The sequence below is a fragment of the Rhinoderma darwinii genome, chromosome 3 (genome assembly GCF_050947455.1).
Source record: "Rhinoderma darwinii isolate aRhiDar2 chromosome 3, aRhiDar2.hap1, whole genome shotgun sequence".
NCBI lineage: Eukaryota > Metazoa > Chordata > Amphibia > Anura > Rhinodermatidae > Rhinoderma > Rhinoderma darwinii.
In genome coordinates, this window is record NC_134689.1 from 171,066,044 (window position 1) to 171,083,714 (window position 17,671).

At 40.5% G+C, this 17,671-nt stretch overlaps 1 protein-coding gene across 2 annotated transcripts in view; it reads right to left on the reverse strand.

Annotated features, from left to right (window-relative positions):
* The window catches only part of TMEM117 (transmembrane protein 117), a 384,863-nt gene that overhangs the window by 154,486 nt on the left and 212,706 nt on the right, over positions 1-17,671 (reverse strand). For both annotated transcript variants that reach the window (XM_075857038.1, XM_075857037.1), the window contains exon 5: positions 4,406-4,503. In XM_075857038.1, the coding sequence (XP_075713153.1) occupies positions 4,406-4,503 (98 nt within the window). The remainder of the gene's footprint in view (positions 1-4,405; positions 4,504-17,671) is intronic.

The window sequence follows — 17,671 nt, forward strand, 5'->3', positions numbered from 1 at the left end:
ATTGGTGCATGTCCTATATTGGTGCATTATCACGCCTTTATATTGAAAACCTTGCACCGCACATGGATGGACAGATGCTTGTGCGGTGCGTGATTAGCGCATCAATTCAGTTGAAAATAATAATAAAAAAAAATGTGCTTTGCGTGTGCGTGAATAACGCATGAATAATGCATGCCCCTCGCAAAGCACACTGATGCATAACACAACACACACGGACCTGATTCACACGCATTTTTCACGCACGTGAATCGAATAAGCTCGTGTGAATGAGGCGTTATTCAAGTCAATCCATGAAGCGAAAAAAAAAATCGCATGTTACTTCTTTTTGCGGAATACCTACATTCAGATTAGCCACTTTGAATGAGGATAATCCTCGTGCAGATCTGCGGCACATCAAACTGCACATCCGCGGCAGAAATCAGAGTGTCGGGGAGGCAGTACTGACCAAAGAGCCAGTAAGGACAATAAGAGGGGCTCTGTTTATGGCCCTGTGATTGCAAACCTTTACTCGATATTACGATATTTTACACCAGTCATTCCATGTAAAAAGCCCTTAGAACGTAAAAATGCCCGTATTTACGAGCCGTAATTACGGCCCATAATTACAGGCCCATAGACTTCTATTGGCCACGGGTACCTTCCCGTATGCTTAAGGGAAGGTGCCCGTGCCGTTGAAAAATATAGAACATGTCCTATTTCAGGCCGTAATAACGGCATGGGCAGGCCCATAGAAGTCTATGGGGCTCTCGTAATTACGGGTGGCTAAGTGTGTGCACCCGTAATTACGGGAGCGTTGCTAGGCGATGTGAAAGGATAGTCACTGTCCAGGGTGCTGAAAGAGTTAACTGATCGGCAGTAACTCTTTCAGCACCTGGTACAGTGACTACCGCTGGAGTTAATAGTATTAAAAGTGAACTTACCCAGAACTCTTCTTCTTCTTCCTCCAGTCCGATGTTTCATCCCATGTGACCGCTGCAGCCAATCACAGGCCAATCACAGGCTGCAGCGGTCACATGGACTGCCGCGTCATCCAGGGAGGTCGGACTGGATGTCAGAAGAGGGACCCGTCACCAAGACAATGGCCGGGGTACGTATGATCTTTTTTTCATTTTTAAACGCTGCGGAAACTCTGCCCGAAAGGGCTGCCCCTTCTCTCTATCCTGATAGAGAGAAGGGGCTGTCGATTAGTGCAGAGAAAACGGGTCGGTAAATACTCGTGGAATACGGGTGACCAAGGACCCGTATTTACGCCAGTATTTACGGACAGGAAAAAATATGTTCGTGTGCATGGAGCCTTACTGTGCGACGAGATCACTGTATTACTGATCACACTTGTTGGGAAAATGCAGGGATAAGCGGTCAGCTGAATAACATGACTAATTAAATGCTCCACCCTGTGGTCAGTGTAGGGAGCCACCTAAGGTGAAATGTTTAGGCTCTGTTTTTTACAGATTTTCTGTCTACATTTGTGGATGGACAATTCTCAGTGTATTACAGCAGCCACAAAGTAAATGACATTTTAACAAATTTTATCCACATGCTGCAGAAGAAAAATCCACAGAGAAAATGTTCATAAATTGACTTTCGGTACAGATCCTGAGGATTAAATTTCATTTTTTTGTGAATTATTCCCATTGGGGAAGTAGACATCCACAATAAATTGCCTATGTTGTGATTTTGGTTGTGGAAAAGCTGCTAAACTGCAGGAAAAACTGCAAGTAGGAAGAAAACAAAAACATATTGCTTAGCCATAGGAACGGCTTCTTGACCCCTCACTCTGTTTTCTATATTGTCAGCCTCCTGTGGTGACACTACATCCTATGTGACTCCTACAGCCAATTACAGCCTGCAACGGTCACATGGGATGCAGGATCGTCACACGAGGCCAGCTGCATGGAGGTCAGATGTGAGGAGCAGGAAAATCTACACCAAATTAAACACAATTTGGTGTAGACTTTTGACCGGAATTCTGTTCAACCCGCGTGAACATATCCTTCAAGTTGTCTCATGGAAACTACGCAACCCTGAACTTGCCTTTCAGACACCAACATTTGGAGGGAATTCCGAGAGCTGCAATCTGGCAAATATTTTACAGCAAAGACATGTCCTCTTTGTGGGGGTTAATAGTAAAGACCAGGGATTGCGTTCATTAAAAAATTGGAATAAGTTCACTATAGTCAAAATGTTGCAACCTCTCCTAACAAGTCACTCTACATCAATTTACATTCAAATCTTAATGGCCATCTATTACAGAATAAATTGAGCTTGGCTACAGTGTGTATGTTTTTCACCAAAACAAGAAAATGTGAAACTTTCAAAAATAAAAAGATATTTCCTTGGTGCTAAGAAAGCTCATTAAAACTATGCCTACAATGTAAGCCATTCAACAAGGGTTCAGCAGAAATTGACAGGAATAATATACTTGTTCATTACAAATCCAATTACTGTGTTGAAAATTTTCCATAACAAACAGAAGAGAGGGATTTTTGAAGCATTTATTGTATGCGCTGGGTAACCTAGCAACAATAAAATCTAACTAAAACAGTATAAATAGAAGAAGATGCCAATTTCTAAGGGCCTGTTCACATCACAGTTCGCTTTCCGTTTTTGTGTTCCGTCGGAGGTTTCCGTCGGGTGAACCCCACAACGGAAAGTGAAAGTGAAACCACAGCTTCCGTTTCAGTCACCATTGATATCAATGGTGACGGAAACATCGCTAATGGTTTCCGTTCATCACCATTCCGGCAGGTTTCCGGTTTTCCAACGGAATCAATAGCGCAGTCAAACTCTGCTATTGATCCCGTCGGAAAACCGGAAATCTGCCGGAATGGTGACGAACGGAAACCATTAGCGATGTTTCCGTCACCATTGATATCAATGGTGACTGAAACGGAAGCTGTGGTTTCCCTTTCACTTTCCATTACGGGGTTCACCCGACGGAAACCTCAGAAGGAACCCCGGAACGGAAAGCGAACTGTGATGTGAACAATCCCTAATTCTTAAACCAGACCAAAAGTTGTTAATTTATAAATACACTCTATCAATTCTGTACATCAATACTTATATTCAGAGAATGAATAGACTATATATATCCATCTCTCTCTCTATATATATATATATATATATATATATATATATATATATATATTAGTAGGATGAAGGGAATTTTATTAACCTAAACATACACATTGCTGTTATATTTGAAATCCAGTCCATATTGCATCCAATAATAAGAACAACTTATACAAAATTAAGGCAAATGGCAAACAAAGGAATACCACTATACAGAGGGAGACAAGTAATGGTAGTTTAGGTAATTAAAGATAGAGTACAAACAAATTAAACGTGCGCAATAATCCTCAAATGTATTCCAAAATGAAAAGTAATTCAATAAGAAGTTATATAAGTTGGATTTATTCACTGTATTCACACAGCAGTTACGTAAGTTAGAAGAAATTGATGTCCTATCCTCAGGATAGGCCATTTATATCAGATTGGTGGAGGTCCGAATCTTGGCACCCCTGCCGATCAGCTGTTTTGAAGGGGCCAGCGCTGCTTCCCCTTCATTCCTTACCTGCTCCATACTGTGAATCGCTGACACGCTTGTAGCGGTGGTTCACAGTTTACAGCCTTCGCACATTCACTTGAATGGGAGAAGGCTGTAATAATGTGAACCGCCGCTACAAGCATGTTAGCGATTCTCAGTATGGAGCAGGTAAGGAATGAAGGGGAAGAAGAACTCACATGAGCTCTACGGCCCCTTCAAAACAGCTGATTGGCGGGGGTGCCAAGAGTCGGACCACACACTGATCAGATATTGATGAAAGATTTAGGTCTCAGCGCAAGATACAGCTGCTCTGTATACAGAATACAAAGCAGCTGTATCTCAAAAAGTTAAAATCATTTTTAATAAAAACTATTTAGAAAGTTGCACAAAACACACAGATAGACATTTTGTATTAATTTTAAAAAACTATTTAAAAAATGTACATAGCCTTTAAACAATAAAAAAAAAGCACCAATTGATATTATTAAGTAAGACTCAAAAAATATTTACATAGCCTTTAAGGAAAACTGTCATTTTTATCAAGAAACCGCTACAGAACAATATATTTTGCAATATGGAATTCAGCCAATAGACAAAAATAGTTTTTTCTCCAGTAAAATTGTTAATAATACGGCTTATAGTAAGAGTATGGTAGAACAAAAAAATTCCATCATAACTGTTCATTTATCATGGTTCACCAATTAAACTACTGACAATTAAACTGCTGCCAAATCTAGAAAAAAAGCTAGATTAGTGTTTCACGTCCCTTTAGACCTCACAGGGTCCTGAGATCTTGATCCATTATGACAAAAATAATAAATTCTGCTCTAAATGATTTTATAATCAAGATTTACTTACCAAAACAGGATTATACGGATATTTCCCCTCCTCCAGAAGGCTCGCGCACATTTTCCCCAATCAGGGTACTGCTTGTCCTGAAGCATCATATCAGTCACCTGTAGAAAAAAAGACAGTATGGTGTTCTGTTTACATATTTTTGGATACCACAATCCCCCCTGTACCACATCCATAGTACATAGATATATTCCAAGCTTTAAGTAAAGCTTCAGTCACACCATGTTTGGCACTACAGCCCGAATGTTAAAATAGTTTGCTAGGAGACGCAGTAGAGAGAGTGGACTTTCCTTTAGACAACCATATGAAGATGAAAACCCCTCCTGCTTATCTCTTATAATAGGAGATTTGCAGGAGAGGCTTTCAGCATCACTACAGGACCACCCGCTTTCCAGTACGAACAATAAAAAAGACGTTTTGCAGGAGAAAAATTCTATAATTACCTATACTATAGGGCATCCCACTTACTACAGGACCACCCACTCTCCCGGGTGGAAGATATAATAGGAGGTTTGCAGCAGAGACTTTATCCAGTTGCCCTGGCTACAGGGTTTACCCACTCTCCTGGCTGCACCTTAAGGCCAGGTTCACACGTAGCTTAAATACTGCAGATTTTTCGCAACAGATTTATTTGCGGAAAATCAGAAGCATAATACAGTAGCCGCAAAGTGGATGAGATTTGAACAAATCTCATTCAAAAGGTGTGTAAAAGTCCAGCCGAAAAAAACGTTCGTAAATTGACCTGTGGTGCGGTTTTTTAATCCGCAGTACGTTCATATTAATGCCTATTGTTTTGGAATGAGACGTCCAACAGGCTCATATATTGGAGGTGTCAGGTGTCCACATACTATGCGCTATATAGTTCTTGTGCAATTATGTACAATTATTATCAATTACATTAAAGAGGGTCCAAAATTTACAAATTGCTCTTATATGTTTCTGATATTTTCATCTATTTTTTTTCTCTCTTTCTCTATTTTATTTGTCGATTATACTAACTGCCTAGTTTTAAAGAGAAAGTGTTAGGTAATAAGATGTAAGCATATGGGGTGCATGTTTGCTAATTTAGGCTGAAATTGCTATTGTTTGTGATACGAGAGAATGTAAATACAGCCTGATAATTAGAATACTTGTTAACGAAATCTGACATTTTATGAATATTCTATGAAGAAAGCAGATGAAAAAAGATATATCAATATTTAACAATTTAAATTCATTCACGTCTGGTATCTTGAGAGTACGTTTTTTTATGTTTAATAGGCAAAATATATAGAAAATCAGAGCAGAAAATTTACATAACTATTGTATCATTTACATTTCAGACTCCTGTAGGACCAGACAACTATAAGAACCATAAAGATGGTAAAATTGATTTATCAGGTCCAAAATTTGCAGAAGGTGAATTGAATTTTGGAGAATCAATGGAGAAAATAATTGTAATAGATTTGCTCATCCTTAACCCCTTGGCGACATTCATCATATATGTGTATGTATGGAGCATGTTCGGCAGCTGAGCCTGCTTTATACAAAGCAGGTGTTGGTTGTATGTTATAGCTGACACCTAGCTCTTGTGGCCTAGATCGGAGACCACTTTGATCCCAGTCGTTTAACCATTGCCGTGGTCGATAGTCAAAGCTTTTTTCTTCCCCATCAACATTTTTTTTTGCGGGTTGATTTGTAGTTTTTAATGCTACCATTTAATGTACCATATGATAAACTGGAAAGATGAAAAAAATTCTTTGTCGAGTGGAATTTAAAAAAAAACATGCGATTCCTCTATTATTTTTTGGCTTTTGTGTATACGCCATTTAACATGCGGTAAAAATAACATGTTAACTTTATTCTGCGGGTCAATATGATTTCGACAATATCAAATTGATGTATTTTTTTATGATGTACTACTTTTACAAAGAAAAAACTATTTATGAAAAATAAAAATTTGTTTTGTGTCGCCATATTCTGGCATTTATTTTATTTTTTATGGAGTTTACCCTTCGGGCTATTGCCTCACAATAGACTAACACTATCTGTTCTGTATAGATCACTTCTCAACAGTCATATTATTACTGGCAGGATTACAATGATAGATAACCCCTCCATCAAAAAACTGGAAGAATATAAAGGATCCACCATTGACGGCTCCCTCCTGCAAAATGACCTCTGCACAGGTCACAGAGCATGCCTATAAAACTCTTCCATAGAAGCCAATGGACATCCCCGGTGTACAGGTCTCTATGGTCCTTGTGGCTGCTGTAAAGCATACCTCTAAATGCCATTAACAGTAGCTCAGGCAAGATGGCTGTCGCCATAATCATGTACAGATAATAGAATAAAAAAATCTATAATCAGAAAATAAAAGTAGACGAGAAAAAAATTATATGCATCAGTATCAGGTTAAAATTAGTAAAAAAAAATATAGGTGATGCATTACCTTCCTTTGGTAGAACTTAATATGATGAGGCTGACAGGACAATACATTCCAATATAGAAGTATTACAGTGTATTTTACAAGCGATGAAACAATCTAATGTTTAAATTCCCTGGTGGGAATAAACAAAATGTAAAAGGATGCGTAATAACGTTTTTAAGAATATATAAAGAAAAACATTGAAAGTTAATAAAACCTCTTCACATCTTTCATAAAATATTTTAAATAATTAAAAAAATAAGCATAATTGGTATCGCCACATCTGTAATTATCCAAACGATTAAAATATAACCTTATTAATCCTGCGAGGTGAATGGCGCAAAAAAAAATGCAAGAATTTTTTGGTGACCTCGCTCCCAACCAAAAAAAATTTAATAAAAAGGGATCAAGAAGTTGTATGTACCCCAAAATAGCACCAGTAACAGCTACAGATTGCAAAAAAATGAAATAAAAAATCGAATCTCTTACTCCATCAAGAGAAAAATGAAACCGTTTTGGGTCGCAGTATTTATTGTAAAAGTAGTAAAACATAAAGAAAACTAAATACATTTCGTATCGCTGTAATCGTTCTGACCCGCAGTATAAAGTTAACACGTGATTTTTTTAGTAAACGGTGAATCCTGCATTTTGTATGCTGCAACATGCCGATATAGCCCCAGCTCCAGTATTTTCTGAACAAAATGGCTACATGTGCACAAACTTTATCAGAGAAAGTAACCGTGTACAATAGTCACCATAGTTTAGCTCCTAATTGTCTAGTGTGTTGTGTGTATGTCAGGGATCATTACTATGTATATTGTTTGAAAAATATTATCCTCACACATATGTATATACATTTCAGTTCTTTGTGTAATATACTGATATATATAACAAGTTCTTTGTTTATGTTGGACACACCTATGGAAGACACCGCCCCCTGGAATGCAAGAAGTGTGAGTCTGAGAAACTGGTGGGGGCTTGGGCACTCCCACATCTCTGGGGAGGAGGCATGTGTCTCTTTCTGTGTTTCTTTGTTCTGAATAAAAAGTTTTTAGTCTTCCTCCTGGCTGAGAGAGGGAAGCTGTGTACCAAACATCTCTGTGTGGTGTACTTCTCTCCAGGCATGCCTTCAGCTTTCAATTTACAGAGGTGGTTATTCGGTGTGAAATACGGACCTGACATTTGGCGCCCTGACATGTACACAATGTTACACCTGCTGGGGCCCGTTCACATAAGCGTTGGGCTTCTGTTCATCGGTTCAGTTCAACCTTTCCGTCGGTGGAACCGATGAACGGAAACCATAGCTTCTGTTTGCATTATCAATTATTTAAATGATAAAGATTCCATTGCAGTTGGTTTCCGTTTGTTTTCAGTCTATAAAGTTTCCGTTTTTTTAACATAAACAATAGCGCAGTCAAATACGCTATTGTTTCCGTGATAAGAAAAACAAAGCTTTATGGCACGGAAACAAACGGAAACCAACTACAATGGAAGAATTACCATTGAGAGCAATGATAATGCAAATGGAAGCTATGGTTTCCGTTCGGCTTTTCGTTCATCATTTCCTCCGACGGAAAGGTCGAGCGGAACAGATGAACGGAAGCCCAACGCTGATGTGAACAGGCCCTAAGTTCCTACAATGTTGAATTGACTATATATTACTTTCTACTCAGATGTGTCCACTTTGCTGAATTTTCTAGTGAGCATTTCACTTTACAAGGCATGGGTGTGGGATGTAAATTAATAACATGAAATACAAACACAAGATCATGGTTCACCATTACATCATGACAACAACATTTATTTATATTCAAATTAGTCTTCATAAACCATTTTTATTAGTTTATTTTCTTTATTTCTACACATACTATAATTGTCTAGATGCAAATGCAAGCCTATATTTCCTCTTTTTATATCAAGCAGATTGGATTTGGCAATGCTCCACTGCACGTTTTAACAACAAAAAGTGGATTAGATGAGCGCACTGGTAGAAGAAAAGATTTTCCAATGGTTATTATTGTGCTTAATAATTTGTTATATACTCAAAAGAGTGACATAGACATGCAAATGTTTATTTCCCATAAAATAATTAGATATTTACAAACCTTTACCTGCAAATATTTTTATAATTAAAGTAATCCGTCATTTTTAACTATATCATCAGGTCTAGTAGCATCTGAGCAAATACAGAAAAGTTACTTAACCGTTAAGGGCTGGTCGTCCAAAAGTAATGCAATGGCCTACAAGTTCATATTCAGTCAAAAAAAATTCCAACTACTACTTTTCTTTAGCATTCTACTTTTTGTTTTATATAAAATTTCATTTTTATTAAAAAGTAAAAAGAAAACCAAGCATTGGATAGTATACATCGATACGACAAGAAGCCGGACATGGGAAATGATAACATCTTGGCACACCGGCTGTAAGGGCATGTCATACAAATAAGCTGTAGTTCTTACAACAAATAGATAACTAGGTAAAATGCGTTCCTTAATATAATAAACATGCACAGTATTTATAGAAACCTTAGGTAGATCTGCTAAGACCTAGTAAAGACAGCCATTTAGATGGCTTTTTCAAATACTCTCTACGTGTAACAAAAAACTCCAAATTTTCATAACTTTGTCATGTGTTCTCATCTCTCTAGTAGCTAGTTCTTACAGCATGTGCACCTGGTTCGACTGCAACATCTAAGCGGTTAGACAGAGGGGCTCTATTCTGAGGTTCCGTCAGAGGTTTCCGTCAGATTAGAGCCCTGACTGACACAAACGGAAACCATAGTTTTCCGTTTCCATCACCATTGATTTCAATGGTGACAGATCCGGTGCCAATGGTTTCCGTTTGTCTCAGTTGTGCAAGGTGTAACGTCTTTGGCCACGGCCCGTCGTTCTGACTTAAACCTCGACGGCCGTGGCCATCTTACGTGTGTGCTGCGTCATCCTCCTGTGCACTCACTTCCGGAAATCGAGACAGTCTCCGGAGGGCGCCCGCACGTGCACGGTCTTAAAGGGCCAGTGCGCGCGTTTTGCAGGAAGTCTGAAATCTAGCCCAGGATGCCCTGGGCTATAAAAAGGGCTCTGCCCTCTTGCTCTTTGCCAGAGCGTTGTTTGTTACCCATAGTTTGTCGTGCTAATGGTCTTCCAGTGTCTTCCAGTTTCCCAGTGTACCTTGTTCCTGTATCCCGTTTCCGTGTTACCCAGTTCTAGTGCCGTGCTGTGCTGTTGCCATGCTGTGCTGCAGTCTACGCTTATTTTGCTATGCCTCACCTGACGTCTTCCCCGCTGTCTGGTCCTGGACATGCCTGCCTCGCTACGGTCTACGTTGCCTCAGGTATCCTCACTGAACTATTGAACTCTGTACTTTACCTGTTTGGCCAGCTGCCATCCCGCTACGCGGTACGGCCCAGTAGGTCCACACCCCGCTTCGTGACACAAGGGTTCCGTCGTGTTGACGGAATCTATAGCGTAGTCTACTACGGTATTCATTCCGTCAAAATGACGGAACCCTTGCACAACTGACACATACGGAAATCATTGGCACCGGATCCGTCACCATTGAAATCAATGGTGATGGAAATGGAAACCTATGGTTGCCGTTTGTGTCCATCAGGGCTCTATTCTGACGGAAACCTCAGATGAAATGTCAGAATAGAGCCCTAACGGATATGTATGAACGAAGCCTTAGTAAAAGTAAAATTTATTTTTCCAAATTAGCATATGCATGTGTCTTCATTTGTTTGCTGTTATTTAATCAAATATAGTGTATTTCGATTTTGAACAGTGTCATTTGAAAATATTTTTTCTTAGTATTTCATCTGACTCCACTACATTCTTGATAAATTGGAGCAGTTCATACTGAGACCACACTAGCATAAGCTCGACAGGGAAGAAGAACCAACGTTAAAGATGAACATTTAAATAAAAATTAAAAAAACTCCCTAAAGTCTCTCATAATTTAACACCACCTGCGCTACAAATGGTTGCCCTCGGTGCATAACTTCTAGTGGGCAGTTATTGTGTGTGCCTGTGCCCATTCCCCACAGCTCTATATGTGAGTGAAACAGGAATTTGGTGGTGTAGTTTGAATGTATCACATATGATTTAGATGTTGAGGGACAACTGAATTATATTCCAAACTGAATATGTTTAGCTATACAACCTATAAATTGGAGTCTAGCACAAGAACATTGAGTAAAACAATGAAAGTTTAATGGATCAATTAAAATGAACAGACATAAATGACAACATAGAGATGATTACCACATGAAAAAAAAGGGGACAACCAGAAATAAATGAGTAGAAAGCGGCACTGTGTACATAGGCTAAGGCACAGCTATGATACTATGTATTGATACTGATCAATGTACAAACAGCCAAATATCAAACACTGAAAAACCGCTGGGTAATGTATACAGTAGTGAGGAGTATGCTGAGAAATGTCTCAATGTAAGTAGCTGGGAAAAAAACCAGAAGTGATGCAATTACGAGACTACAGCTCCATACAGTGTCATAATAAGACAATAAATGCATATCTCTTACCCATAATAGCGTGACTGGTGTCCTCCCCGACGCGCGTTTCGGCCCGGAAGCCTTCGTCTGGTTTTTCAGTGTTTGATATTTGGCTGTTTGTACATTGATCAGTATCAATACATAGTATCATAGCTGTGCCTTAGCCTATGTACACAGTGCCGCTTTCTACTCATTTATTTCTGGTTGTCCCCTTTTTTTTCATGTGGTAATCATCTCTATGTTGTCATTTATGTCTGTTCATTTTAATTGATCCATTAAACTTTCATTGTTTTACTCAATGTTCTTGTGCTAGACTCCAATTTATAGGTTGTATTGTTCATTCAGCGGGTGCACGTTATAACCATGTCCTTCCACGGGCCTGTGGCCCGGCTCCCTGGAGAGTCCACACATTCATTATTTAAAGGTTATATTCCACGCATCTTCTAGGGAGCCCTTTCGGTGTCCTCCATTTAGGTATAGTATGAATATGTTTAGCTGTCAGGTGTGTTTTTTTTTTATTTTTTATAAGGGCTCATTAGCACTGGCATAAGATCCCTCTGTCTTCTTTGCTGTTTATAGTAGCAAAAACGTGCTAAAGGATAGAATTCTCAAAGGAAAAATATTCTTACTTGCCTCTGCAGAGATCTAATCCATTTTTGCAGATTAAAAAAATAAATAGCAGTGGCTGTAACTATTACCTAAGTTCAGTAAAGTCATTCCTTCCTTATCCCAAGGTCATGTTAGGTTTCGTGCACAAGACCGTAGTAGTGTGCACGGTCTGTGATTGCGGCACGAATGACCGCGGAGTGTCATCCGCGGGCAATACACAAATCACGGATGCGGCCGCAATATGACATGTCCTATCTTTTTGCGGTCCAGGCTCGTGGCCAATGCATGGACCATGGAAACCACGGTCGTGTGCATGGGCCCATGGCAATGAAGGGGTCCGCAATTCATCCGCAGATTTTCGGATGAATTGCGGACGCAAGAATATGTTCGTGTGCATGAGGCCTTAGGAGTACTCTGGTACAGTCAATTTGGGTTTGTAACATCCTACATGACCATCATGACATCTTGCATTGGTCTTCCAGGTTCTGTGTTGACTTAACCACAAGCTGGTCCTGAAATGTAGTCTGTACATTTTCCTTATTCTATTCAGTGAAATTAATGTCTCCTTCAGGTAACAGAATGTTCAGGGTTTTTCCTTGAATAGCACAATGTAATGGCTGCTGACCGCTCCTGCGTTCTTACCTCTCCTTGGCGTCTTCTGGCTCCCGGTTGGCACTGCATCTCTCCTCCATCCAACGATGTAGGTGGCCTTGCCCACTGCCACTCTGCTTCTGGCATTCCTGCTGCTGCTTCTAGTGTGCAAAAAGGGCCAGTGCGCTACAAATTCCACCCATCTATTCTATGTACACAAAGGTGCCTCCCAAATTGCTAATTGCCTGAGTAATTAGGTGCCATACTTTAGCTTACTAGTTCTATTCTCCTGAAACTTGTATTTGGATTACCTGTTATCCTGCCTGAACTTGGCCTCATCTGCCCAATGCCTTCCCTGACAATTTGCCTGTTTTCCAGGACTATCATCTGCAGCCTGCCTGGTCATCTGGCTTTGTTAACCATGCGTAAACGTCTGCCGCCTGTATTGACCTACACTAATAAAAGACTCTGCACCTTGCCAGTTGTTATTGTAAGTCACCTCTCCACGTCAACCATTGCTAGCGGAGACTAATCTGAAGGCAACGACCTGGGGAAACTAGCAGCAACATCCACAACTCAGTACTGAGGTTAAAGGCTATGTACACCTTTGCACAGTTTTTTAAAAAAAATTGCATTGTATGTATTTTGCAAAATACAACACAATTCTATTTGGTCTTAATTAAAAATAGTTTAACGTTTTCTTCTGTACCTGCAGTGTATTTCAGTACATGGCCGTCTGCTGTATTCAGTTCTCTCTCTCTCTGATCCGTCAGTCCACTCCCTGACCGCAAACTCAGCAGCTCCTCCTTTGTAGACACATGTACGAGCATTTACTGTGACATCTGCACATGTGTAAGGTCCTACTCACTGGTGTGTGCTGTGCAGATGAGAACAGGTCACCTTCAGTATTCCAGCAGCCGCTTTCTCCTCTTCCCTGAGGACTATAGTTCATGCCCAGCAATCCCTCCCAACCACCGATAGCTGGGCATGCCCAGTGCAATATGTCTCCTGTCTTAGCAGAGAGCTATAGTGTAGTGAGAAGATCGTGGGCAGAAGCTCGGAGGGGGGAGGATGGGAATTACATAGACACTGTGGGTGTGGTTATGCAAAACAGCCTCAGAAGTAGCAGTAGGGAGTGGGCAGAGCAGAGTAAAAGACTGTGCTCCTGCCTATGAAATTCACACAGCCGGAGAAGAGAACATATGACCAGTGCCAGGGGAAAGACCCTAAGGAAGAGAACATGTGACCAGTGCTGGGGAACGCCCCTAGGGAAGAGAACATGTGACCAGTGCTGGGGAACGCCCCTATTGAAGAGAACGTGTGACCAGTGCTGGGGAACGCCCCTAGAGAAGAGAACGTGTGACCAGTGGTGGGGAATGCCCCTAGGGAAGAGAACATGTGACCAGTGCTGGGAAACACCCCTAGAGAAGAGAACATGTGACCAGTGGTGGGGAACGCCCCTAGGGAAGAGAACATGTGACCAGTGCTGGGGAATGCCCCTAGGGTGAGAATATGTGACCAGTGCTGGGGAATGCCCCTAGAGAAGAGAACATGTGACCTGTGCTGGGGAACGCCCCTAGAGAAGAGAACATGTGACCAGTGCTGAGGAATGCCCCTAGGGAAGAGAACATGTGACCAGTGCTGGGGGATGCCCCTAGACAAGCAGTTTGAATGAAGAAAAGGTTACAAACTGGTTATGACAGCTGCTGAAGCCATAAAAAGGAAAGTTAAATTTATAAAACAGGTAAGTGCAACTGTTTTTTCTGCAGGGACTTCGTAACATGCATGTATATTGATTTTTCATGCACAAAAGGTTTCAACGGCCTTTGAAGGGTGAACACTTAGCTATCCCTTAGACTCTGCTACCTAGTTTATCCCAAAAATAGATATTGGGATGCACTCCTCAATCTATTAGCGTGGTGCTAGTAAGGTAGGGACGAGAATCCCACAATATTGGAAATATATAACCCCAGCACACACAGAGGTACACAAGAGATCCAGATGCAAACAAATTTAAGTTTTATTGCAACAAAAGTTGGTAAAGTTGAGGTAGTAAGCGACTTGGTAAAGACATTTCGGCCGAACCTCGGCCTTTGTCACTGTCGCTAAAATGGTAAAGAATAAAATGCTTTTACAAAGGTGGCAATAAAATTTACAAAAATACAGTATGAACAAATGTAAAATAATAATATGAAAATAACATATATAGATGAGTAATCTCTGTTTACATAAAATTATATAGAGATGTCACCTCAGATATAAACACAGAACAATTATTATATATCATAAGGAAAAAAATATTTTAATACTGAACCGTATAAAGAAAAATGCGTGATCAATTAGTGGAACCCGTAACACAGGATGATACAGGAATTAAGGAAATCATAATCATATATGGGGACAACTTTTATAAACAGATCAATGGCACTGCTATGGGTTCTAACATGGCTCCTCCATATGCCAATGCCTACATGGCAGAATTCGAATCTACCCACATTTACACCAATCCTAGATTCAGGGATAATGCAATCTGCTGGGATCTATATATAGATGATATATTTTGCATATGGAAAGGTACTGAACAATCTGCCATAGATTTTGTCCAGGAAATTAACACCATACGTGAGGGTCTACAATTTACATTAAATCTGAGTTTACAGGAGATTAGCTTCCTGGACACATTGGTTAAGAAAAATAACACTGGCCATCTAGTTGTCGATCTATATACCAAACCTACAGACAGAAATGGCCTGCTCAATTTCCAGAGTAACCATCCGTATAAAACTAAAACCTCACTTCCTAAATCTCAATATAAACGCATCTCTAGGATTGTAACAAATGAGACAACACGACACACTAGATTACAAGAAATGACTGACAAATTCAAATACAGAGGTTATCCTTCACGGATACTTCAACAAGAACTACATAATACGATTCAAGAAGATCACACACCTCGTACCACCCGCAATGACACTAAACTAAATAGAATCCCGTTTGTACATACATATCACCCTTTGGTTCCAAAACTCCAACAAATTATTAGAAAACATTGGCACCACCTCAGTACGGCCTACCCGACCATTCAAGAATTTACGTTGCCCGCTATGATGTGCCTCAAACGCCCACCCAATTTCAGGGAAAGATTGGTTAGAGCAGACATTGGCAGCAACACTAAATTGCCCAGACAATCTTTCTTACGACCCAGACACAATGGAACTTTCCCATGCCTCCATTGCTCATGCTGCTCCAACGTAATCAAGGGTGAAAAGCACGCGCGTTGTACGGACGTATATCACGTTCGTCTGAATAACCCCTTAAAGGAAGAAAAAAAGTGTCAACATGACTAGCAAGTTGTGCAAATTTATCATAAAGCATGCACCACTGTGATTAATTTGGCACATTTTATGACTGCCCTGTCTTAGCTTACATTGTCTAAATCTTAGACAGCGTTAGTAAATCTGCCCCATTCTTTTCCATAACCTGTTTTTATTTTTTGTGCATAACTATGGGGGCAGCCATCTTGCCTTAGCTGCTACTCTGCCCTGTGAACAGCAGTTTAAAGATTTGCTTTACAGCAGCCACATGGTCATAGGAAACATCAATCTTGACTCATTGACCTATGGGAAAATTTTATGCTGCGTTCACTGAGCGGGGAGGAGCTGAGCTGTCCCCATCACTTATTGTCAATGGTGGATCCTGTGTTATCTACATAAAGGTGTTACCTTCCATTGTAATCTGGCTTGTGGGGATAATGAGAGGACTGCTCAGAAGTGTCAGCCTATTATGAATGTTGGATCCTGGGTTATCTTCCATTATAATCCTGCCTGTGATGATAATGAGAAGTGATCTCTACAGAACAGGAAGTGTCAGCCTATTATGGCAAGTGTGGCAACTGCAAGATTTCAGAAATGTTTTTAACCCCTTAACGACCGGCGCATAGTGTTTTTACGTCGGTCGTTTAGGGTAGTTCTTCTGAAGTGTCGGCTTTTCACGTCGGCACTTCAGAAGAACTTTTCTGCCATCGTGTGGGGTGCTGCTGAAGCCCGGGCTGTTAGTAACAGCCTCGGGCTTCAGCGCAACGATCGGAGACCACTAGCAGTGGTCTCCAAACATATTTAACCCCTCAGATGCGGCACTCAATAGCAAGTGCCGCATCAGAGTGGTTTTCGCGGGGATCTCCTGAAGACAGGGCTGCTGGTAACAGCCTCAGGCTTCAGGGCAACGATTGGAGACCACTAGCAGTGGTCTCCGATTGTATTTAACCCCTCAGATGCGGAACTCAATACCATCTGAATGGTTTGGGAGGGAGGGGCCGCATCGGAGCGGTTTTCGCAGGAATTGCATAATCTGCCTCTGAAGCCAAGGCTGTTAGCAACAGCCTTGGCTTCAGCGTGATGATCGGAGAACAATAACAGTGGTCTCCGTTCATGTGATCATTGTGGGAACCATTCACAGTGATCACAAAATGTAAACAAAGGGTTTCTCCTCCCTGTCTCTCTGTCTCTCCTCACACTTGTTACTTTGTATGAGAAGAGACGGGGAGAGAATTTTACAGTGACACCATAGACACAAAATTACTAAAAATCTAATATATGAACTTTATATAAACTTGAACTGTATACCTAGGCTAGGGTTATCCTTAGGGTTAGTCTAGGGTTATTCTAGATTCTATTCTAGAGTTAGTCTAGGGTTTTTGTGTAGCGTACGTGTGTGACGTCTGTGTATTTTTTTGTAAAAAAACAAAACATAAAAGTAAAAAAAAATATATGTAAAAAAAACTTTTATAGTCTACGTGTATGTTCGACATCAGTTTTTTGTGGTGTGTGTATTTTGGTCTGTGGAAAAAAAAAATTACGAAAAAATAATAAATTTGTCTGCGTGTGCGTCTGTACAGTCTTTGTCGTACGTGTGTGTAATTACAATGGCCCATAGAAAGTCCACGGTGGAAGTGGCATACGCCATGATAATTTCTGACTCTGATGAAAGCGATACAGAAACCGCGTCCGAGGTAGAAATATTGTCTACCAGTGATAGCGATGACAGTGATACGCTTTCTGCAAATGCAAGTGTCGCTGCAGAGTCCACAAGCACAGGGCATGTCGCAGAAGTACCACAAAACACGGCCCACTCTATTACCCCAGAATACATAGA